The sequence below is a fragment of the Dama dama genome, chromosome 30 (genome assembly GCF_033118175.1).
Source record: "Dama dama isolate Ldn47 chromosome 30, ASM3311817v1, whole genome shotgun sequence".
Taxonomy (NCBI): domain Eukaryota; kingdom Metazoa; phylum Chordata; class Mammalia; order Artiodactyla; family Cervidae; genus Dama; species Dama dama.
Genome location: NC_083710.1, coordinates 27,009,012 through 27,033,611, shown reverse-complemented (window position 1 = coordinate 27,033,611; position 24,600 = coordinate 27,009,012). Strand labels below are relative to the sequence as shown.

The following is a 24,600-nucleotide window of genomic DNA, read 5'->3' as shown; positions in this document are numbered from 1 at the left end:
TTTATTATAGCTAATGGGGCTTCCCAGGCAACTCAGTGATAAAGAATCTACTTTCCAATGCAGGAGACTCGGGTTTGATCTCTGGGTAGGGAAGATCCCCCCGGAGGAGGAAATGGACACCAACTCCAGTATTCTTGCCTAGAGAATCTCATGGACAGAGGAGCCCACAGTCCATGAGGTCACAAAGAGTCAGATACGACTGAGAAGCTGAGCACGAATGCATTATAGCTAAAGACAGGACCACACTTTAAGTAACAAGGTAGACTAGCCCTGTGTTTAGGCTAGGCACACAGTTAATAAATCATGAGTTTTATACATTTATTTTTCCAGAGATAATTGTTCATTTTATAATCATAATAACTCAGTAATAAATTAAATCTGTATTTGCATTTCACAGAAGAAATTCAATTTCAAACATATAATTGCTTCCAGTTATCAAACATTTACCTAATACAAGCTATTCAGCCAAGCATATTAAGTACTTTACCCATCGCTTTTTATACTTTACAATCCTTTATTCCCTAACTCAACTAGTATTTTCTTGAGTGCTTGGTAAGTGCTAGACACTGTGTTAGAAAATGGACTATGAGGTAATGACTATAATGTTGTTTAGTCACTAAGTCATGTCTGATTCTTTTGGAACCCCATGGACTGTAGCCCACTAGTCTCCTCGGTCCATGGGATTTCCCAGGCAAGAATATTGGAGTGGGTTGCCATTTCCTTCTCCAGGACATCTTCCCAACCCAAGGATTGAAGTGGCAGGTGGATTCTTTACCACTGAGCTACCTGGGAGTTTCCTGTAATGAGTTATTGAGTTATTATTATGGGCCAGGCCTAGTTCTGAATACCTTACATTGTCAACCCCACTAGAAGAGGGTCATTACATCCTCCATTATCCAGGTAAGGAAACAGAAGGGTTACCATGTTCTCAAAGTTACACAGCTACTAAGGGGCAGCAGTGAGATTTGGTTCCAAGCCTGACTGTCTTAATTACCACCGTGTAGGGCTTCTCAAATCCTTCCCATGATCCCATAGCCTCTGTGTGGCTGAGGAAGGACTGAAATCTAACCTCTCATTCCAAAGTGCATGCTAAGTCACTTCAGTCGTGTCTGATCTTTGTGGCCCCATGGACTGTAGCCCACTAGGCTCCTCTGTCCATGGGATTTCCCAGACAAGAATATTGGAGTGGGTTGCCATTCCCTTCGCCAGGGGATCTTCTTGCCCCAGGGATCGAACCTGTGTCTCTTACATCTCCTGCATTGACAGGCAGGTTCTTTACCACTAGCGCCACCTGGGAAGCCCAAAGTGCCTTACGTAACCTCCATGCCATTTTTCCACACTATAGGAAGAGATGCAATTGTAACTTTATTCAGTAAATCAGAGTAATATGTTTTTTTAATAATTATCTTTGAAAAAAAGAAACATCAATTTAAGCCTAATTTGTAAGCTTTTACTTTCCAGAATTCTTCTTGCCCCATATAATAATATTTCTGTAATAGGTATGGTTTGCCAGCTGAGTATTTGTATCTCCAAGTAGGAGCAAAATTTTTGAACATTGACTATGTGACTGTTTTGTCTATTGCATTCAAGTGTGGACCATCTCCTCTACAATCTATACACCATTTCTTCATCCTTTATTAAAGTTAGGCACCTCTGTCTAGGGCCTCATGGAGGTATGATGTATTTAGTATGTGTCTACCCACCCATGTGAGTCTTACGCACATTACATGGGGAATCCTGTTAAAATGATTCTGATTAAGTAAGTTTGGGGTGTGGCTTGAAATTCTGAATTTCTAACGAGTGCCCAGATCTTGCTCAAGCTGCTGACCCATGGACCACACTTTAAGTAACAAGGTAGACTAGCCCTGTGTTTAGAGTGGATCCTATGTGTTAATTATGAAAAGGGAATCTTTATTTTTACTCCAAGCAAGTTAAATATTCCATCTGGCTCTTAGTCAACCTTTTAAAAAAGATGACATGCCTTTCATTGTTTTCTCATGTTTGAGAAACATGTCAAACAGTTTAAGATGACAATCTTTTCCACAAAATAGAAATCTATTTCTCTTCATTTGATAAATCAAAGATATTGTCTGTTTATACTTCACATCCAATTGAAAATCTCTTATAAAATCCACCAGAAAAGTTCTGGGTGTTTTTGGCAGCAACAGCTGAGATTTGCTTTTGCAATTTATTTTTTATTAGGTTGGATGACTTAATTATCAATGAGAAGGATGACTAGTTGGAACTAGCAGGACATTCCTTGTGTTATACAGAATCCTTCTGGTTTTTCACTGCCTTTTGAATCTCTGGGGAAATAATGCATTGCTGATGAAACAAAACAAAACAGAAAAGTGGGCAGTAGCTATCAGAGGTGAAATAATAGATTCTTTTGCTGATCGTACCACTGGGAATAAATGGGTCAATGAGCCCCGTGTGTGCTGGAACCTCAAAGAGAATGATTCCTTTCATCATCACCTTGGCAGTAAATTGTGGTGGATCTAAGAAGCCACTTTGTGTGTTCTAGGAACCAGAGAGCTAAGGGGAAGCCTGAAATGCTCAACAAGATATGTAGTGCTGAAATTCCTGGTTCTGTGCCCCTTTTTTGTTGCCATTCAATAAATTATGCTTTACCTCTTATTGAACGATAGGCAATATTTCTGAGATCTATAAGAAGTGATATATTCAGATGAAAAAATATTATTCAAATTGTTCTTGCATAAGCACCACACAGGCAGAGATTTTATGTTTTGTCTCGTGCATAGTAGGCACTCTATGTATATTGGTGGTTGAACGAATCTTACTTGGTCCAGTTTCATTTCTAGTTTGAAGAACAAAGGGACATTTTTTTTCTGGAAACAAGATAATTTTTTCAATTAAGTGAGAAGTGATACAAATAATTTATTTTCAGACTTTTTAATTCCAGTAGGCTCAAAATTTTATTTTTCTTCTTTTAAATCTGTCTTTCTACCAACTTCTCTGAAAATGGCCAGTGTTTAAAGGAATATATTTGAAAATTATTCTATTAACTTGAATCATTAAGAGGTTCTAGTTTAGTGCCCAAAGATAGAACAAGTACTAACTGTAATTTTGTAATTTTTCTGTGATGTTGAATTTGTTGACTCTTATTCATTGCTTTATAGATAATATATTTTATTATTTGAGTATGTGGCATAGTAATGGCAAATAAAGATCTTCTCATAATGTTCTTGGAGACTCAGAGGTCCTTCAACCTTCCCAGCTAGTGGAAATTGACCTTGAGTGAACCCACAGAGTAAGCCAAACATACTGCTCACAAAAGTCGTATATATTTAGCTCTCCAGTTCTGTTCACTTGGCTTCATGGAATTCTGGAGTGCTCCACAAAGAAAAACCTGACAATAGTCATGTTGACAAACAGTGAATCAGATTTTTTAAGGGTTCTAATGTTGAGTGAATATTGTAAGTTTTTATTATTATGCTTGGTCATTTACAGCTCAGATTATCAAAGAATTCACTGACTCACAGAGTCTCTTGTTGGCTTATATTTTCTAGTTAGAGAATTTTTCTCAAGTTTTTAAAATATGACACATACAATACAACCCATGCAAAAAAGTAAGTGTGAAGAGTTTTTAGGTTATATGAATTTGTGGGTGTAAGACTGTTTCAGAGCATGAGTATCAGTTTCCTCTATCTCATTTTATAAGCAGTTCTAATACAAACTTAACTCAAAAATATATGACAGAGGGTCCAGTGGTCCCTAGGGGTCCAGTGGCTAAGACTCTGTGCTCCCTCTGCAGGGGGCCTGGGTTCAATCCCTAGTCAGGGAACTAGATCCACATACCTCAACTAAAATTCCTGTTTGCCACAACTAAGACCTGGAGCAACCAAATAAAGATTTTTTTAAAAAAGAATATGCGAAAGAACCATACTGGGGCCACAGTAGAACAGAAATCATGGACTGTTAATGCCTACAGCAAGACACTTGGAATTATCCATTTCATGGAATCAAAGCAGGATTTACTTTGCACTGCAGGATATCGTAACACAGAACGTTAACAACCCAATATAACAACCCTTAATAACCCAACTGAAAATGAAACTACGGATGTTGTGTTTTTGTGAAGGTATTGGCACAAGAGATGGGACTGCAAAGAAAGACAAGGACTTCAAGGGCAAAGCGCAGAAACAAGTGCAGTTCAACCCAGGCCAGACCCGGGCCACGTGGCGAGTGCGGATTCTGAGCGACGGGGAGCACGAGCAGTCCGAGACCTTCCAGGTGGTTCTCTCAGAGCCTGTGCTGGCTGCCCTGGAGTTCCCCGCAGTGACCACAGTGGAGATCGTAGACCCCGGAGATGGTAAGAGCAGCCGTCACCTCGCCCGTGTTGTCGCTGTTGAATTTTTATGACAAAGCACTTTGCGAAGGAGGTGTTTACATGTACTGTTTGGATTTCCATAGCGCAGACTTTTCTAGATGAATGGTTCAGCATTCCTAGATATGCTGCTGGATTAGGTAACTCAAAAATGAAAGAAGAGAAGCTCCACTTTTTTTAAGTCAGTGAACTACGAGTATGCATAGGATTATCAACATGTTCTTTCTCATTGTCATTCCATCCTTTAGAACCAACATCACTGATCTCATTTTTCTAGAATTATTTCATGACTTTGTTGTTGTTGTTGTTTAGTCACTCAGTCGTGTCCAGCTCTTTGTGACCCCATGGACCGCAGCACACCAGGCCTCTGTGTCCTTCACTATCTCCCAGAGTTTGCCCAAGTTCATGTCCATTGCGTTGGTGATGCCATCCAGCCATCTTATCCTCTGACGCCCTCTTCGCCTTCTGCCCTCAATCTTTCCCAGCATCAGGGACTTTTTTAAGTCTTTTAAATGTCATTTAAACAAATACTTTAAGGATTAGGCGGTTTGGGGATTAATTTGTTCTCCACATAACACTTAATTATTCAAATTTCTTCATATCTTCATCAGTCAAAACTTTTCATCCTGCTGTATGTTTATCCATATTTCTTACATAACCGCCAACCCAGCCCCACTCTTTGGTGAAAAATGTCTTGAATCATTGCTCCTAATTTCTATGAGATCACGTTTTCTTGTCATTGCACAGCCTTGGCTGATGTTGGTTAAAATGAACCTCCCTGCTTTTGAGTGTAATTTGACCTTCCCTTCCCCTGTCACACTCCTACAGTCCTGACTTGTCTCAGTGCAGCCAAGAAGAAAAAAAAAGGTTGAATTGGCTTTTTGAGGGCTGGCATTTATACAAAACTTGGAGAGACTCCGCTAAAGCTGAAATCCTGTCAGAAGACAGACGTGACTTTCTTTTAAACTGCCAGCCTACTTTATTTCATCAGCCAGAAAACTCTTAAATGTTCTGTGAAGATACAATCTACTGAGTACATGAAATGGAGACGTGTGTGGAAATCTCTGGGTTAAACAACGGAGCATAATTAAGGAGAGAGGATAGGAGAACCGGAGCCCTGGCTCTGTTTGTTTAACATCTTTGTCCTTAGTTGAAAATGAAGTTCAGTTATGTTTATCATTTCCATTAAAGAACAGTTAACAATTTAATTACATTTAATTTTATCTTCATTATCTAGGAATAAACAATTAAATTTTCTTTTAGTCCTGAGTTTTGGGTAAGTTTTGGGTAAGCTAGCATAATAAAGCTTCTCTCTTTGGAACAAGTCTGTGACAGCTTTACTACATATAAACTGGTCCATTAGTTAGAGCTTGTTTGAAGCCATTGCTTGGTATTTGCCCATTGGTATAATTGCCATACTTGACCTTAAGGAATAAGACACTTAAATTCATGTGCTTTCCTATTTATAAGCCCAGTGTTACACAGAATACTCTCTACTCATATTAGGTCTGAGAAGTGGGATTTTAATAACAAATACACACACACACACAAACACACACACACACATGCATACTCTTTATATAATCTTAAAGGCTACCAAATAAAAACTTGCCATAATTTCGTCTTATGTAATGGTCATCTAAGCTGTCTTGGCATTTTCAGGATAAAGTTCAGCCCCATTCATTCCAGGCCATGATCATCCCTGTGATGACTCACAAATGTTCTGCTACAGCAAATGCCTGGTATGTTCCATGTCTTGTCAAAGACCAGTGGTCTTGAAATGACAAGACCTGGCTTTGATTCCCAACCCTACTATCTCTAGTTGTCTGACCTTAATCAAGTCAAATAGCTTTCATTAATATTTTGCTTCCCAATGAACAAAAGAGAAAAATTACTCTCTTGCTGCATTCTTATGAAAGAGTTCCATAAAAACAAGAAGCACAACACAAATATGGTTGTTATTTCTCTTATCATAAATATAATGTCAGATTTCATATTCACAGATTAAGCAATCTTTTTTCTTTCCACAAAGGATTGCTTTCCTAACCATTTCAAAAGTTCAGTTGTTTCTTTCTACTCTCTCTTATAACACCTATAAATTCACTAGCTCTAGGAACCATTGTGTCTATAAGCTCTCTTGCTGCATATTAATTCTAGGACATGTTATGACACTGTTTTTGCATGTATTAAAAATGTATCCAACTCACACTGGTGCTGAGTGCAGCACTCTGTATTGGGGATGCAAAGATAATAGGATAAATCTTCTCTATCAAAGAGTGTATGGAGTAATGGGAAATAGAGATCTATATATAAGTGATGGCAACAGAGTGTGATGTAGTAGAACAAAGAATGATGTAGAACAACAAAGAATGTGCCTTATGGGAACAAGAAGGGGAGAACAGCAGCTCTGCTTTGTCTTAGGGTGGGAACTGCTTTTACTTATTAGCCATTTAACATTATAACTTTTGCCAGCTCTTTACTTACCCATAACTGATACTGATAGTGATAATAACTGAAATTCATCCAGCACTTGCCGTGTGCCAGGCAGTATTCTCAACACATTTTACACCTTCTTTCATTCACTCCTTCACCTCACTACCTCTCGGGCTTCTGGACCAGTGTAGGCGTTTTACTTGATAAAGTTCTTCTTTTTGAATTCTATTGCTGTGAAGCATGGGTCATTGTCTTAAGAGAAAGAAAAAATTACTAAACACTTGTTCAAAGGACCACATACATTTATACATTTCTGGTACCAAAAGGTCAATAAGAAAAAAAAAATGCTACGAAATAAAACTATTTCATGTGATGGAAAACTTTCCAAAAGTTTCCAAAATAAAAACATTTAATGATGTGAATGAAGATTATCCAAAGATTCACTCTAACTAAAATATTTGCATGGTGCTTTAGAATAATTTTTGGACGTCATGGTATCCTAATGCAAACTTACCACACTTACCATGTGACTTAGATATGCTTTCATTATTCTTATTTTTTAAAGTTCCTATTAAATTAGCCTATTTATCTGTTTTGGAGTTTAAAAAAAAAAAAGAAACACATTGAAATGTAAGAAAGCTTTCCATCCTTTCCATAGATGTTCAACTATCAGTGGCAGACTCCACATTCAGTGCCATGTGTTGGTTAGTTTGGGGGCATGCAAGCAGCCTGAAGATGTCCCCGAATATCTTATGGGTCATTTTTTAATATTCCAAACTTCTTAAAGATGATGGACACTCAGTGCCTTCGTCCAAGCACTGCATTTTTCTTTCCCTTCTTTGTTCTATTACAGCAAAGAGTTTTAGGAGATATTTTTTCTATCCTGTTTTTAGCAGTCTCTCTTTTTCAATCTGCTCAATATAGTTGAGAAAAGGACATCTTTCAAATGTAGTTACAACTGTTTTATTTCTGAGAACAGAAGTCATTTTTTGCCTGAGTTACAGCACAGTCAAAACCTAAAAATAAAGTTGCGGTTAGATGAATCAAAGTACTCCTTTCAGCTTAGTCACATAGACTAATACAGAGTACATTCATTTTATTCGACTTCATCTTTCAAAACAAAGAATAGTGAGACCAATCTGAAGATATAAAGGTAACACATGTTCCTTGTCGAGAATTCAGAGATTTAAAGAAATGAAAGTCACCTGTGGTCCTACCATGTGAAAATAACCATTGCTTACATCTCAGAGGATGACCCCACAGTCACTCTTTTCTGTGTCTCTGTTACTTAGTAAGGGCTTCCCAGGTGGCACAGTGATAAAGAATCTGCCTGCAGATGCAGGGTACAGGAGATGCAAGAGACCAGGTTTGGTCCCTGGGTCAGGAAGATCCCCTAGAGTCCCTGGGTCAGGAAGGTTTGGTCCCTGGGTCAGGAAGATCCCCTAGAGTAGGAAATGGCAACCCACTCCAGTATTCTTGCACGAAAAATCCCATGGACAGAGGAGCCTGGCAGTCTACAGTCCAAGGGGTTGCACAGAGTTGGACACGACTGAGCCCAGCTCACACATTTACTTAGTAGAAAGTTCAACTGTTTCTCCAATATCACCCTTGCTTTGTCTCTTGGTGTATACAGTAGTATGTATCTGTTAATCCCAAATTCTTAATGTATTGCTCCCCCAAGCTTTCCCCACTGGTAACCATAAGTTATATTCCACAATAAAACTTTCCCCCTCCTCTGACTGCTTTGGATCTCAGCCAAATATAAGTAATGGTGGCTGACTCCCTTGCTATAGCAAAGCTCTGAATAAATCGCCTTTGCTTGTTTCATCCGTAGGGTGATCTTTTTTCCCATAGTATCTTGCTCTGAGTAATACCAAAGTGCTTCCAATGGACTTTAGCCCTGAAAGCTCCATGGATCCCCCTACCACCCACCTCATCACACTTTACTGGCCCCGTGTTCTGTCCTGTCCTCCTTGCCCAGCTTACTCAAACCACGTTAGCATCCTGGCCGTTCCTTGTATGGGCTTCCGTGGTGGCTCCGTGGTTAAGAATCTGCCTGCAGTGCTGTGGGAGACACAGGTTCGATCCCTGGGCCAGGAAGATCCCCTGGAGAAGGAAATGGCAACACGCTGCAGTATTCTTACCTGGGAAATTCCATGGACTGAGGAGTCTGGCAGGCCACAGTCTTTGGGGTCGCAGAGTTGGACTCCACTTAGTGACTAAACCACCACCACCATTTATATACCTGGCCCTGGGCCCTTTTCACTTGTTCATACCTTTGCCTGGAATTTGCTTCTCTGAGTTACTCACACAGGGTATTTCATTATCACTTTACAATCTCAGCTCAAATGTGACTCCATCAAAGAGACTTTCCTGTTTAATACGGACCTGCCATGGCATACACATGCCCCAGCCCTCTCTGCACCCTCAACACACTTCATCTTCTCCATATCATTTATCACCTCCTGACATACTATATATTTTCTTGAATATTTGTGTATTTTCTTCTTCACTCCCAACTAGAATGAAAACTCCATGCGAACAGGGATTTTTTTACTTCCATATGGCTCTGCTTAGTTCAGTGTCTGGCAAGTTGAAGTCACCCCATCAACGTTTGACAAATGAATAATTAGTTGTGAAAGCTTATATCCACAGCTTTTTTAATGGTGCCATTTTTTAAACTTGTATACCAGAGTCCCAGGAGAAAACAAAAGGCACATTCAGAATTAGCAATTTTAAAATTCTTGAATAACAAGACTATTTGCAAAGGTGAGGGCGAGAATTGGGAAACGACCAGGGCTTCTCAGGTGGCGCTGGTGGTAAAGAATCTCTGCCAATGCAGGAGATGCAAGAGACATGGGTTCAATTCCTGGGTCCAGAAGATCCCCTGGAGAAGGAAATGGCAACCTACTCTAGTATTCTTGTCTGGGAAATCCCCTGGACAGAAGAGCCTGGCAGCTATAGTCCACGGGGTCACGAAGAATTGGACCTGACTGAGTACATGACGGATAGACAGTTTTACATTGAACCATAATTTTTAACAACTTCATCATGCCATTTTTACTATTTACACTGCCTCTCCTCTACTTTACAAAATGAATCATAGAGACTTACAGTCTCGTATAAATATAATGTTGTATACTCAGTATTATGGTTATTCCTCTAGGAGAGGAAGGAAATGACAGACGTGTTCCTTATGGTCAATACGTAGATTTATCAATTCTACAGGGACTGCTATTTAGGAAACAGCAAACAGAATCACCAGGTGTCAAACAATGCATAATTATACTTTTAACCATTAATCATTTAGAAGGGACATGTGGGGTTAAAAAAAATAAAAGAATGGACATTACAAGATCTGAATTTTAATCTTAACTTGATCAGTAAGAGTTCTTGACAAGTAATTTCAACTCTGTGGGTCTAAGTTCCCTCATCAAAGTGAGAGGTGAGACAAGAGTACTTCTACGGTCTCTTCTACATCTAAAAACCAAACTGCTCCATTGGAAGATGGTGATCTTCACCAACAGAATGAGGTTGGATTTAAAGGAAGTGTGTCAGCAGCACTCACTAATTGAGGAAAAAGCAGTTACTGGAGTTAAAAGCAATGTTGTGTTCTATTTCTGGGTTAAGAATTCATTGGTCTAGAGCCTACATGCATTATAGCTGTTTCTTCTCCCCTCTCTTCCCTCCTTCCCCTCACACTGTGCTCTTCTGAAAGAGTATGTGGGGAGCGGGAGAGGGAGGGGCGTGGTGCCTATATACAATGGAATATTACTCAGCCATAAAAAGGAATGAAATTGGGTCATTTGCAGAGACACGGAGACTGTCATACAGAGGAAGAAAGAGACAAGCAAATATGGTATATCAACGAATATATGTGGAAGCTAGAAAATGGTAAAGATGGTCTTATTTGCAAAGGAGAAATAGAGACAGAAATGTAGATATGGGGGGGGCGGGGCGCGTGCAGGGAGGGTGGGGTGGGGAGGGTTGATGAATTGGGAGGTTTGGATTGACATATGTACACTGCTGTGTATAAAATAGGTAACTAGTGAGAATTGACTGTATGGCACGGTGCTCCGTGTTGAGCAAAATGGGAAGGAAATCCAAAAAAAAAAAAAAATGAGATGTATGTATACATATGGCTGATTCGTTTTACTGTGCAGCCGAAGTTGACAGCAACACAGCTTAACTATACTCCAATTAAAAAAAAAAAAACTAAATAAGCCATAAGTATACATATATTCCCTCCCTCGTGAACCTTCTTCCCACCTCCCCCTGTCCTACCCATCTAGGTCATCACAGAACACCAGGCTAACAATTATGATAATGATGATAAAGAAGAGGAAGAGAACAGGAGGGTAACAATGAACCAAAATAATAATGATATTAAGAAGAATAATAAAGAAAACCGAGATGTATAACAAATAAGTAAATAAAATTGAGATCATACATAAAGAAAAATTTTAAAATAAAAGAATATGCAAGGGGAAATGATCAGTCACAAGAACAGTTTTGATTTGCACAAGATTGTTTCACATATAAGAAGCTCAGACAAAAACAATTATATTTTCTCCTTAGAATCAACTGTGTTCATCCCCCAGTCTGAATACTCCATCGAAGAGGACGTTGGCGAACTGTTCATTCCCATCAGGAGAAGTGGAGACGTGAGCCAGGAGTTGATGGTGATCTGTTATACGCGGCAAGGTAGCTCAATTTACAAATGAAATAAAATGTCCCCGCAAAGATATAAATAAGCCTCTTAACATGTCGGAGCTATAACGTTAAGCCATCAGGGTTATACTTTATTAGTACAATTTTCAAAAAGAAAAAAATTGCATGCAAACATCCTCCTTTACTATGACACCTTTGAGAGGAGGGTCTGGAAGGACTCTGATGCTTATTGAAAACATTTCTGATTTACTTGGTTTACTTACTCTAATAATCAAGGCCTTTGGGACTGCAGGAAATTGAAGTTCCTCTTGCCCACTCAAGCCTGCTCAAGTAGAAGGAGGTTACTATTAAAAACAACAACCAAAAAAAAAGAGGCAAGGAAATGCATACCCAAGGAAAAGAACTAATTTTAAACTAGTTTGAGACTCATTGCAAACAAATATAAAAACGCTTGTCTTGCTCATTGAGTCAGCTTGCTCTGAAAGGTGATTTTATGTAACAAAATTTAGATTAATACATAATATCATTAGTATTCTAAACACCTTTCTAGGAAACAGGTACATTTTTTCTAAGCATATAAAAGAAAAGATCATAGATGCAGTTAACACCTTAGCAGACTCTCATTAAAATTTTCATTAATGTATATGAGTTTAAAGTCAGTAAAGTATGGTGGTCAAAATGCAAATTTCAGGATCAACCTTGAGCTCTGGGTACCAGAGCAAGTGGTTTGACTTCTATAAACCTCAGTTACCAAACGTGTAAAACCCAATAGACTGGTTAAGAGTATTAAGGAGGCAATGCATGGAAATCACTTGGCACTTTGCCTGCATACCATAAGCATTTGAAGAATAGGAGCTATTATATTATATTATTGTGTTGCTTTAAAAAGACCACTGGCAGGAAGTAGAGGAGAAAACACTTGAAATGTAATATTTGTCATATGTTGGAGACCATTATGAAGATGACTCATGATGCTAGAACAGTATGGAGGCGCTATTGTGATTTCCAGGAGTGTTTATAGATATGATGGACCATGAAAATGCTACAGATGAAAATAATCATTTCTGGAAATACCCTTGTAGTAGGTTTTATAAGTCCCTTTCGGATCCTCCCTGCCTCCAGGAACAGCAAGAGGAACCGTGCCTACGTCTGTGCTCTCCTATTCTGATTACATATCCCGGCCCGAGGACCACACCAGTGTTATCCGCTTTGATAAAGATGAGCGGGAGAGGATGTGTAGGGTCGTTATAATTGATGACTCCTTGTATGAAGAGGAGGAAACGTTCCACGTTCTCCTGAGCATGCCGATGGGTGGGAGAATTGGATCAGAGTTCCCAGGGGCTCAGGTTACAATCAAACCCGACAAAGACGATGGTAAGTACTAATTTACCTAAAAATTATTCCTCCTACTGGGCAGACCAGCCCTCTAAACCTTCTAGAGACAAAGTCCTCTAAACGGAACGAATGAGAGTGTAAAAGAATTTTCATGTGCACATTTGTCTTATGCTTGACTTTATAGTGTGATTAAGTTTCTAGGCTGGCTGCATCAGTCCGTTGTCTTTCTTGATTCACTGCTCTGGAAGGGTAAAGTCACGCCTTTGTGTGTTTTCTCCTTTGTACAGTTTCTTTGATAATGCCATGTCCCGTTAAGTGATTAAACTTTAAAAATTTCATGGCGAAGAATCAAAGCAGTTTTAGTAAATGATTTGTTATTTTAATTGTTTTGCTTTGATTGTAAAAGTTTCTTTTTTGTAACTTGAATCTCTGTGTTTGAACTTGTTTAACCAAGAAACTAGCAGACAATTCTATTAAATGAAGAACTAGGAAGGTGATAAGTATATGGGAAATTAAGTCCAACAGGCTTCCAAAAAGGAGGAGAGTTTATCCTGACTCTTCTTCATGAGGGAAACCTAATTACCATAAAATAATCCTTCTCCCAGGCTTCCCTGGTAGCTCAGATGATAAAGAATCCACCTGCAGTACAAGAGTGACTAACACACACGTACACACACACACGCACACGTTTGTTCATTCAGTGCAGTTCAATTACTCAGTCGTGTCTGACTCTTTGTGACCCCCATGGACTGTAGCCTACCAGGCTCTTCCATCCATGGGGTTTTCCAGGCAATAGTACTGGAGTGGGTTGCCATTTCCTTCTCCAGGGGATCTTCCCGACCCAGGGATCAAACCCAGGTCTCCTACATTCTAGACAGATGCTTTACCATCTGAGCCACCAGGGAAGTCCAGTTTGTTCGTTAGGAAGAGTATATTAAGTCAGTGCTAGCAATATTTCACTAATCTTTGCTGTCAATCTTTGGAAATTAATTAAGGAACATTTCAGCTGATTCCATTTTCTGCTTTTGTGTGCCAACCCGCAGAGGTTTTAGCTATAGTGGCTGGCTTCCTTGACCACCCTGGAGAAATTATCACGCTGGTAGATATAAACCAGAGACATGTAAAAGGTAGAACGATGCACCCTGTGGTAAATGGAACTCAAGTCAGTGCCATTCAAAAGCTTACTGACATTAGAAAAGCTTTCTCAACAGCAGGAGTACCATAGAGAAGAAAATATTTCTAGTGCTAGAAAAATACGTCACGGCATGGTGTGTGAGTGAGATATGGTTTATTCATTTGTACTGAACTGACAGGCCTGGCCACCATCCTTTTTATTCTTGAATACTATTATTTGCATTTGGGTAAACTCCAGTTAAGTAAGGACTTCCCTTGTGGCTCAGCTGATAAAGAATCCACCTGCAATGCAGGAGACCTGGGTTGGGGAGATTCCCTGGAGAAGGGAAAGGCTACCCACTCCAGTATTCTGGCCTGGAGAATTCCATGGACTGTATAGTCCATGTGGTTGCAAAGAGTTGGACACGACTGAGCAACTTTCACCTTCACCTCAGCAGTTAAATAATGCCAGGTCGATATGCAAGGAATGGCCAAACTCAGTTAAACTAACAGCTTGATGAAGTGACATTCTGTACTTCATCTTAGCCAAAAGGCCGAGAAATGATGACAAAGTTACATTCTGTATTTAGTATGCTTGAGTTAGAACAATATTAAAAATCAAGAAATGGAAAAATGAGTTTCTAACTGCTCAGAATATTAATGCATTGAAGCCATTAACAGATTGCTTAATATAGTTGATAATGCTAAGGATTCAGTGAAAGCTAATGGATGTTTAATGAGGTTCTAGCCTGTGGGAGGCATTGCAAGAATGCGCTGAATAGTAAAGATTATACACTTTTTCCACATGGAAAGAATACTAGTTTAATGATGTAGATATTACACTCTTTGAAAACAAAAATAAGATAAAGGAAAACATATATGAAATGTCTTGCCTTTTAAAAAAACATTTAATCTCACATACCACACACACAGCCAATATTTATTGTATACTTACTAAGTGTAATGTGTGGGGACTATAGAGACATTTAATACAGAGGCCAAGATCTCACAAAGCTTAAAATCTGTTTGGGAAAAAAAACCTAAGTACATAAAAAGTTAAAGGAGAATAATTTTAAATGATCATTTGGAACAGTAAAATGGAGACAGAAGATGGCAGCTCAGTTCAGTTCAATCGCTCAGTCGTGTCCGACTCTTTGCAGCCCCATGGACTGCAGCATGCCAGGCTTCCTTGTCCTTCACCATCTCCCGGAGCTTGCTCAAACTCATGTCGGTGATGCCCTCCAACCATCTCATCCTCTGTGGTCCCCTTCTCCTCCTGTCTTCAATCATTCCCACTACTGGGGTCTTTTCTAATGAGTCAACTCTTTGCATCAGGTGGCCAAAGTACTGGAGAAGGGAATGGCAAGAAAACTGAGCAAATGTACAAAGTGAGGTACCTTATTGGAGTTCTCAGATAAAAATTACACCTTTAGACCTTTAAAACAAACTGGTTTTAAATGTTGCCTCTTTTTAAAATAACTAAAAACTAAAATATTCAGGTCTACTTCCCTCATTTTGTACCTCCTTTGGGTTAGACATAAACCATATTATGATAAAGGGTCACTTCATAACATTCTTTCAAATTGTAACAGTTTCAGGAGAGGAGTTGTGCAGTTACAGGATCAATTTATTTTTGACAAACTCATGAGTGGGAGAGGGCAGGAAGAAAAAGAGTGTTTGTGAATGTGAATGAGTGAGTCATCCCCTAAATATGATTTAGGAGGGTCCAGAGAAGGGAGACATTCCAGGCTTGATGATGGGAGGACCCACAGGGTCCCCAACCCCAGTCCTCTCTTCTTAATTCTGGACCTGGCTGGACACAGAGCCTAGAAACCCAGCCATTTATTGGGAACAGCTCCACATGGGGCTGGGGTGCAGGGATATCCACTAAATTAAAGGCAAGTGAGCAAGCGCCTGAGGCTGCTGGGGTGGGTTCGTTAGCAATGGGGGTACCTTTGACTCAACCTGGTATGGTCATCGGCTCTAAAGGACCTCGCTACAATGCTGTTGGGAACTAGTCTTTTTGAAACTGTTGATACAGTGTACTGCTCACAGCAGGAAAGGCATTCAGAGCTTTGTTTCTCTGCACACACGCGAACTTGGCAAGCAGCCACGTGAATCTCTTCTGCCAGTCTCATGAAAACATTCACGGCTATTACCAGAAAAGGCAAAAGCTCCAGAGTTCTCTATGAGAACTGCTCACCATTTTCTATAATTTACATTGAAGAATGACCTTATGGCTCCCAAGAAAGTGAGCACAGGGAACTGTGCCAGGGTGTGGGGACGGTTCACCCAGAAGTAAGCTCTCAAATTCATGGAGAGTAAGCTAACAGCTGTGTTGTCTTCTAGAGTGATTCTAAGATATTAAGGCTGCAATATTGAATAGGATCGTACTTTTGCAGTGTTAAGCCAACTCATCTTTGTTTTTCAGGTCTCCATAGATAGCATATATGTTATATAATAATAACTATAACAAGGATACTGGAGTGGGTTGCCATTTCCTTCTCTAGGACATCTTCCCAACCCAGGGACCAACCCATGTCTCCTGCATTGAACATTGTGGATTCTTTACTACTGAGCCACCTGGGAAGCCCAATAACTATAATATATAGTCATTAATAGGGGCTTTCCAGGTGGCACTAGTGGTAAAGAACCCACGTGCCAATGCAGGAGACATAAGAGACATGGGTTACATCCCTGGGTCGGGAAGATCTCCTGGACAAGGGCATAGCAACCCACCCCAGTGTTCTTGTCTGGAGAATCCACGTGGACAGAGGAGCCTGGCCCACAGTCCATGGGGGAGCAGAGTGTCGGACTGAAGCGACTTAGCATGCATGCATAGTCATATGTAACTATTGTATATGGTAACAGTAGCTTAGATGTGCTAAGCCTTTTACTTGAATGATTTCATTTAATACAGAGACACACAGACTATGAGCATGGTTCTGTTATACTCAGTTTTATTATCTTTGAGTGGCTAGGTAACCTGCTCAGGGTCAAATAGCGGAGAAGAATTTGCCAGGCTGACCACAGAGTCCTAGGCACCAATGGGTATGTTGCCACATCATAGTGTACTGGCAGCATGTATACTTAACAGATATTATATTTTGTATATTTTACACTGTAATATTTGAAAATAGCATGAGGCATCCTAGTAGAGATGAAACAAGCTGTATACTTTTCTATGCATGCAGCACTTGATGATCCTAGAACACTTCAAATGTCAGCAGTTACAGATATTAGGCTAACTTGTGCATGAATTATTTTGGTTCACCTTCATCAATTAAAATTCCTCCAGGATCATTAGGAGAACATATGAGTGGAGTCTGGCTGTTCAATTGCACAAAGTAAAGCATTGCTTTTCCACATCGTTTAGCAAAGTGCCCAGTGGAAGGTTTTCCCACCTGAAGGACTGGATTTGAACTGTCTTGTCAAGCTCTTATGGATAAATGGCATCTTGTGTTTGTTTTGTCTTTTGCTTGGTAATACTATCTGCCTCACTCCCCTCTTTTCCACATGGGAGAGAGAATGCTGGCTATGTAATACCATCTTGTAGACATCGAAGGATAAATATTGCTGATTTATTATCACTAAATCCCTGGAAGCAGGTCACTGAAAACATTAGAAACCTCAAGATCTCAGTCACAGGTGAGCTCCATGTTAGTGCTAAAAATCACATAAATGTGAGAAGCAACTTCTCAGATCCTAGACTTCAGATTTTAATAAGCCCAAATTCAATAAGCTTGAAATTATTATTAAAAGAGATATTAAAATTAAAAAACAACAAACTTCATTAGATATCAAACCATTAGAAAAGATCTTTCAGTAAATGTTAGTGTCAGCATCAGAAACTCCAAATTATTCGCCAGCAACAGAGGTTTAATGTATTCTTTTGTCTAAATCATAAAACACAAAGAAAATGCTGATAAGCTGAAGCTACAGTTTATCTGAAAACAGAACTTTTAAAGCCTGACCTGCATGCTCCATGATGTAGAGAGAAATGAGAATCTATGAAATACTACAGTGAAATCACAGAGGTCTGAGTATTTATTTAATAAGTCCAGACAGTGCACATATATGTACCTGTGGTCTGTTGAAAATACATGCTGCATAAAATCAATTACTAAATAGACATCAACATCTCCTTTAATTGTTTTAGAATGAAAAGTTAGGAAAGCGTTTTGGAATTTACGTACTGTTTTCTGAGACATTGGTTAAGTAATTGGTCACTGTAGAAATGTGACACTTGTTAGTTTGGTTTTCTATGACACTTGTCACCAAATAAAGGTAGATCTCAGATTAGAAGTCGGGAAGGGCCACCATGTTCTCTGGATATCTTCCTTGCTCTGCACAGGTAGATGTTACCTTTCACAGGAGGCTCATGAATTTTATGATTTCCCTAAGAAGCAGGTCTTCATTCTGTCTTACTGAACCAGACGTTTGAATCTCTTCTCTCCCTTTATTCCTAGTTTATCAGTCACATACATACTTTTTTTGTCATTGGCCTTTTAAATTTTCCTTTAAATGATGTCAAGAAGCTTGCTACTGACCTCGAGAGATACAAAATTACCCAATAAAGAATACAGGTAATATCATTTGATAAAACCAGAGAGCTGCATCATGCTACAAAGAATCACAATAATAATGTATGTTAGGATTATCAAGTGTAGCTAAAACTAGAAAAGCCTCTTTTCTTTGGGCCATTTGTAGCAATTTGAAGAACTTTCCCTTCACACTTCTAGAGACATAAAGCATCACTTCATCCTTTTCCTAAGAAACAGGTCTTCATTCTGATGTAGTGAGACAGATGACTGAAATAACATATATTCAGACATTTGCTTATTTAAAACGTTTTCTAAGCATCTCTAATGCCCCAGATGGTGTTGCTGGGGTGGAAGAGAGAAAGGATTTGTCCTGCCCTCAGTCACTCTCTCTATCTATATATAGATAGATATGTATATGTGTATATATATATACATCAACACCGCATAACACTTAGTAGCACCTTTCCTGAGTAGCCTGCAGCCCTGAAGGCACGAGGGACGCCATGATGAACAAGACAGGCCCAATCTATAGAGGATTTCCTCAAGAAAATAGGCAAAGAGATACAGGATAGCCACTGATAAAACCAGGCTCCACATGCAGTGGTGCTTTCAAAACAGCATCGAGTGCTGCCTGAGGTTCCGGAAAAGCCACACCAAGAGTCAGGAAGACTGAGTCATGGGAGTTGGCAGCCCAGAAATTGACGTGTATTGTCACACGTCCCCTCCGGCTGTGACAGTCTCATCACCATGAATACCACTACAGTGTCCGGATGAGCCAAATCACAGAACAGGTCAGCAGCCATGGAGTTAATAAACACAGTCCTGAGGAAAGAAATCAAATGACTGGTAGAGCTTTACTAGTCAGTACTTAAAAGTCAGAAGAGTCAGAATATTGACACTGCGAGAGAAGGATAGCTTTCTCTTTACACTTCATAGGGCTGAAATGTATCTCAGCTTCCATTTCCCTGAGGGTGTTTCACAAACAGTCTGCTTTACAATCTCAGGGAGAGGATGCCACAAAGCTGGAACTCTGTGGTCAGAATGCCAACAAGAAACCTGATCTTTGCTGGCATTGTTTGAGAATCACGCTTATTCAGAAGGGTGATTTTTCAGGATTGCACCCACCGCCAGGGAAAGCTTTAAAAAGCTTTGCATTCTTAGTCCTGCAGGGTGATCCACTAAGTACAGAAGAAAATTGTAGACGGTATAGATGCCACTTTCGCACTTTGTGGACCTGTGGTGTGTGGTCCCTAGCTCAGTAAGCTGGTAAAATACTCTCTACACTACACAATGGGCTTCCCCGGTGGCTCAGTGGTCAAGAATCCACTTGCCAATGCAAGGAGCCACACGAGATGTGTGTTTGATCCCCGGGTCGGGAAGATCCCCTGGAGAAGGAAATGACCACGCACTCCAGTATCTTGCCTGGAGAATCCCATGGACAAAGGAGCCTTGCTGGCTACAGTCCATTGGGTCACAAGAGTTGGACACAACTGAAGCGACTTAGCGTGCAAGCACGCACACTACCCAACAGGGTTGAAAGACATACTGAGATTTGAACCCACTTTCCAAGGGGTCATTATCCTCCCAATGCATCTAGCTTGCTTGCCCTAACTGACACTCGTCCAGAACATATAAAGTTCTTTAAAATGTCAGCACATCTTAACAGCTCTATGTACCAAACTTACTTCAATACACTGAGAGGACAAATAAACTATTAGCAGGAGAGGTTTGATTAATTCTCTGAGGACAACTTCATTACTGTGTTCAAAACATGATATCCCTCGACATTTCTGTGAAGAGAGAAACTCCATTAAACTCTTGTGTTATCATTGAGGGGGACCCGATAATCAAGTTATGTGAGGGGTCTGTTTCTTATTTTTCTCTTGAAACAAGGAAAGTATTATAGGCATATAAGTCACCATGGCCCTAGCGCCTTAGCTTCTGAAAGAAATCAATGCAAATCAAGGAAAAAAATAGAGAACAGTAGTCCTTGCTCTAACCTGGTTTTCCTCCTGTATTCTTTTTTTTTTTTTAATTTATTATTTATTTATTTGGTTGCACCAAGTCTTAGTCGCTGCATGTGGGTTCTTTAGTTGCTGCCATGTGGGATCCAGCTCCCTGACCAGGGATTGAAATTGGGACACTGCATGAGGAATGTGGACTCTTAGCTACTGGACCACCAGGGAAGTCCCTCCTCCTGAATTTTTAATCTTGGTGACTAGTTCTACTATGACTAGACTTTTATCTTCCACTCTCCACCCCAGATCCTTGATTTTGTTTCCTTTATACCTACAAATGTGATATGTTTACTGTCTTTTTCACCCATCGGAACTGCTACCATCTTGTGCTAGCCAGCTTCACGTGCATGCGTGCATGCCAAGTCACTTCAGCCACGTCCAACTCTTTGTCACCCCGAGGACTGTAGCCTGTCAAGCTCCTCTGTCCATGGATTTCTCCAGGCAAGAATACCGAAGTAGGTTCCCATGCCCTCCGACTCAGGGATTGAACCTGCGGCTCCTGCATTGCAGGCAGATTCTTTACTGCTGAGCCACTGGGGAAGCACCCAGCCAGCTTCGTTACCTGGCCTCCATTCCTGAGATTGCTAACTAGTCTCTCTGCTTCCAGTTTGCCCACCTGCCACGGGCATCCATCCTCCAGACCCTTTACATGTATATTTCATCACATCTCTCCCCTTCTTGAAACTGAACCCACTTGTCATATGATAACTTCTAGGGTAAGCTTCCAACCCCTTGACATAGCACACATGACCTGCTATTGCCTTATTTTTTATTTATATTTATTTGACTGCACTGGGTCTTAGTTGTAGCATGGGGGATCTAGTTCCCTGACCAGGGATTGAACCTGGGCCCCCGGCACTGGGAGCTCAGAAGTTTCAGCACTGGACCACCAGGGAAGTCCCTGGCTGATGCCTTCTGTTTTCACTTTTCCCCCATCTCCTCACCCCAAGTAGCATACCAGCCATGCCAAATGCTTCCTAAGCCCCCAGACACTTGAAGCTGTTCCTTTTATCCCAGGAAGTTATATGACTTTATTTTTTTTAATCTCGCTTTTTAAAAATATCAGATAGCTCTTCATTCTCTATGAATTAAGACAAAGCACAAGTTGAAAGGGTGAAATACGATGTTATCTTGGGACCCAGATATATTACTGAGTAAATTTTATCTGAATATGAGAAATCGTTTGAAAATCAGAGTGTCTATATTTTTATCTTCTGGGTTTATGGTTTCTCCTTACTGTGCAAACCATTTATAAGAAAGGATGATTTTCTAATTCTTATTTTTCCTTGAGAGGAAGCAACTGTTTTCCTTGCAATAAAGAATGGGGGTAGTCCGCATAAACAGGTCGCATGGATGTTAAATGAGAGAACTAGTGTCATCATCGACAAGAAAAGCACCAATCTGAGAAGGCCAGGAAGGGAATTTGCATAGACCTGAAAGCTTACTGACCTGACTTTGCACAGCTGGGCTGATTTTCTCCATATTGCAGACCAGAAACCTAAGAACCAAAGAAGTTGACTTCCCCAGTGTCAGACATTTCTGAAATGACTGAAAGGGGACTTCACGCATGGCTTGTAGGAGAGCTTCTTTTGTTTTTTTTTTTTCCTCATCACACTGCAAGAGGACAGAAGAGGACTGGACCACTTTTGAGGTTCTACACTAAGATGCAATGGAGCGCAGTTCGCCCACTGCTGCTGAGTAATACGGGGGAAAACAGGGAAGGAGGATTCTTACAGAAAAGGAGCCCATTGTCTCAGCTGGAAATGGAATGGCTTTAGCTATTTATTCTAGAATCCCTTTCTTTGCTGCCTGCAGACGTGTTTCAAGTGTCAGTTATTGAACAGTCTGTGGTCAAGGTTATTTATTTTTCCAGTGTCAACCACATGCCTTTATTCCTGAGACCTCACACAGACTGTGCTTGACACCACATTGGCCGTACTCTTTCTCCGTTCAGCTGTTGGGATTCCCACATAAATCATCCTGATGTCAAAGTCTCTATGGATTCTGAAATCTTACTTATGAAATTCACTTTAGTCAGCAGGAATACAAATGTATATGCCTGCCTTCTGATGGGTGATTTGGGGAGCAGTAACAATTTTAAAGGGAGAAATTAAGCATAATGTGACACCCTATTTTTCTTTCCTTTCTATAAAGGTTTGATCTTGTTTTTATTTTTAATGAAGACATTTTTCTTCATAACTGAGAAATATTGATCTATAACATATTCTAATTTTTCTCTTACATGGAACATTCCAGCTCTGTCTTTACAGACTCTCATTATGCTTCTTTAAAGAAGTAATATTGTAAAAAAAGTGCAAACTTTTCCATTATTTAATCACTTTCAGAGACAGCACTACATCATGAAAAGAAGCACAGCTTTTGCAATCTCAGAGACTTAGGCTTGAATCCTGTGTCTACTACATCCAAGCTATGTAACCCTAAGATAATTATTTAATCTAAGTTTCCATTTCATTTGCTTTGTAAACAGCAGGTAAAAACAATGACCTTACAAGCCTATTGACCTATAGGCTGTTGGGAGCACTAGAGTAGATTCTAGAGATTCTGATGTGACCTAAAGAGGCAGACACTCGGTAAAAGTAGCAATTATGTCATAATATTACTCTTGCACTAACTGTAATATTTATTGGTGTGTTTTCACAAGATGAGGTTTAGAAACGTAATGATTACTTTGTGTTTTTAAATATTTATTTATTTATTTATACTTTATTTCTGGCTGTGCTGGGTCGTCCTTGCTGTGTGAAGGCTTTCTCTAGTTGCAGCAAGCTGGGCCTCCTATTTAGTTGCAGTGGCTCTTCTCATTGCAGTGGCTTTTCTTGATGTGGAGCACAGTCTCTAGGGCATGCAGACTTTGATAGTTGCGGCACATGGGCTCAGTCATTGCTGGGCCACCGGCTTAGTTGCCCCGAGGTATGTGGGATCTTCCCGGACCAGGGATCAAACCAGTGTCCCTTGAATTGCAAGGCAGATTCTTAACCACTGGACCACCAGGGAAACCCTAAATGTGATGATCCGTATTGGTAACACTGGAAGCAGTCTGCACACATTTTTTCCTTTTTTATGATCTCATGTGTCAGGCTCTATGCTTCTCATTGGAGTTTACAGATGATTACGGATGAACAATATTTGATTTCTGCCTTTGGGGATGTCTCTGCCTAATGAGGGAGAGGAGTGAGTGAGTGAATAGAGTGTGAAAAGTGCAACATGAGAAGTGTGAGCTGACCGGACTTGCTTGACTGTCAGCAGGGAGGAGGTTATATGTGAAAATGGAAAGACGCCAACTCTGTAGGGCCTTGCAGACTCTTAGATAATGGTTTTTTTGAAAGCACAATAACTTCTCAGTTCCCTGGAACGCACACTGCTCCACAGCACCGCGAAATACTGCGGCAAGGCAGTAAAGAGGCCAGACTCGGTTAAGAGTTTAAGATGTTTCCGATCTTAACAAGAGAGAAGAGACTCTCTGCTTTGTCATACATGCTTTTCTTAAATCTAATATTTTAAGGAATATTAGATTTAATATTTTGAGGCTGTGTTTCATGGAGGCATGTTATGCAGATTAATCCTTGCTTAGTATTGATATCTTCATTACAAAATCGTTGCATGAGAACCAAATAGAAGTACATCACCTGAACGGCAGTAGCCTTAGCTCCCTCGTCAAACCCGTCCGTCTCCCTGGAGGCCACTTGCGCATCATGCGTGGCTTTTTTGCACACAGTCACATGCACACGTTTCTTTTGACTTGGACTAGAATTAATTGTTGTTATAGCAAAGAAGCAACAAGCACATATTTCCTAGAATATGGGAGACAGTCTGTCTTCCTTCCCACTTACTGGCTGTTGATCTTGAATTCCTGGACTTCAGTTTCCTTATCTGCATAGTAGAGATGATAGCAAACCTACCTCAAAGGGTTATTAGTGCTTAGGACAATTCAGGCACACTAAAAATACTCAATTAATGTTTGCTATTTTACTTGGCCTTCCCTTGCTGATTCAGATGGTGAAAAAAAAAATCTGCAATGCGGGAGACCCAGGTTTGATCCCTGGGTTGGGAAGATCCCCTGGAGAAGGGGGATAGCAACCCACTCCAGTATTCTTGCCTGGAGAATTCAATGGACAGAGGA

The 24,600-nt window shown here is 40.2% G+C and overlaps 1 protein-coding gene across 1 annotated transcript in view; it reads left to right on the top strand.

The window, feature by feature from the left end:
* Nucleotides 1-24,600, top strand: part of FREM2 (FRAS1 related extracellular matrix 2) — a 150,314-nt gene that overhangs the window by 74,445 nt on the left and 51,269 nt on the right. The window contains exons 4-6 of the mRNA XM_061133235.1: nucleotides 4,103-4,333; nucleotides 11,360-11,485; nucleotides 12,575-12,826. Of these exons, the coding sequence (XP_060989218.1) occupies nucleotides 4,103-4,333; nucleotides 11,360-11,485; nucleotides 12,575-12,826 (609 nt within the window). The remainder of the gene's footprint in view (nucleotides 1-4,102; nucleotides 4,334-11,359; nucleotides 11,486-12,574; nucleotides 12,827-24,600) is intronic.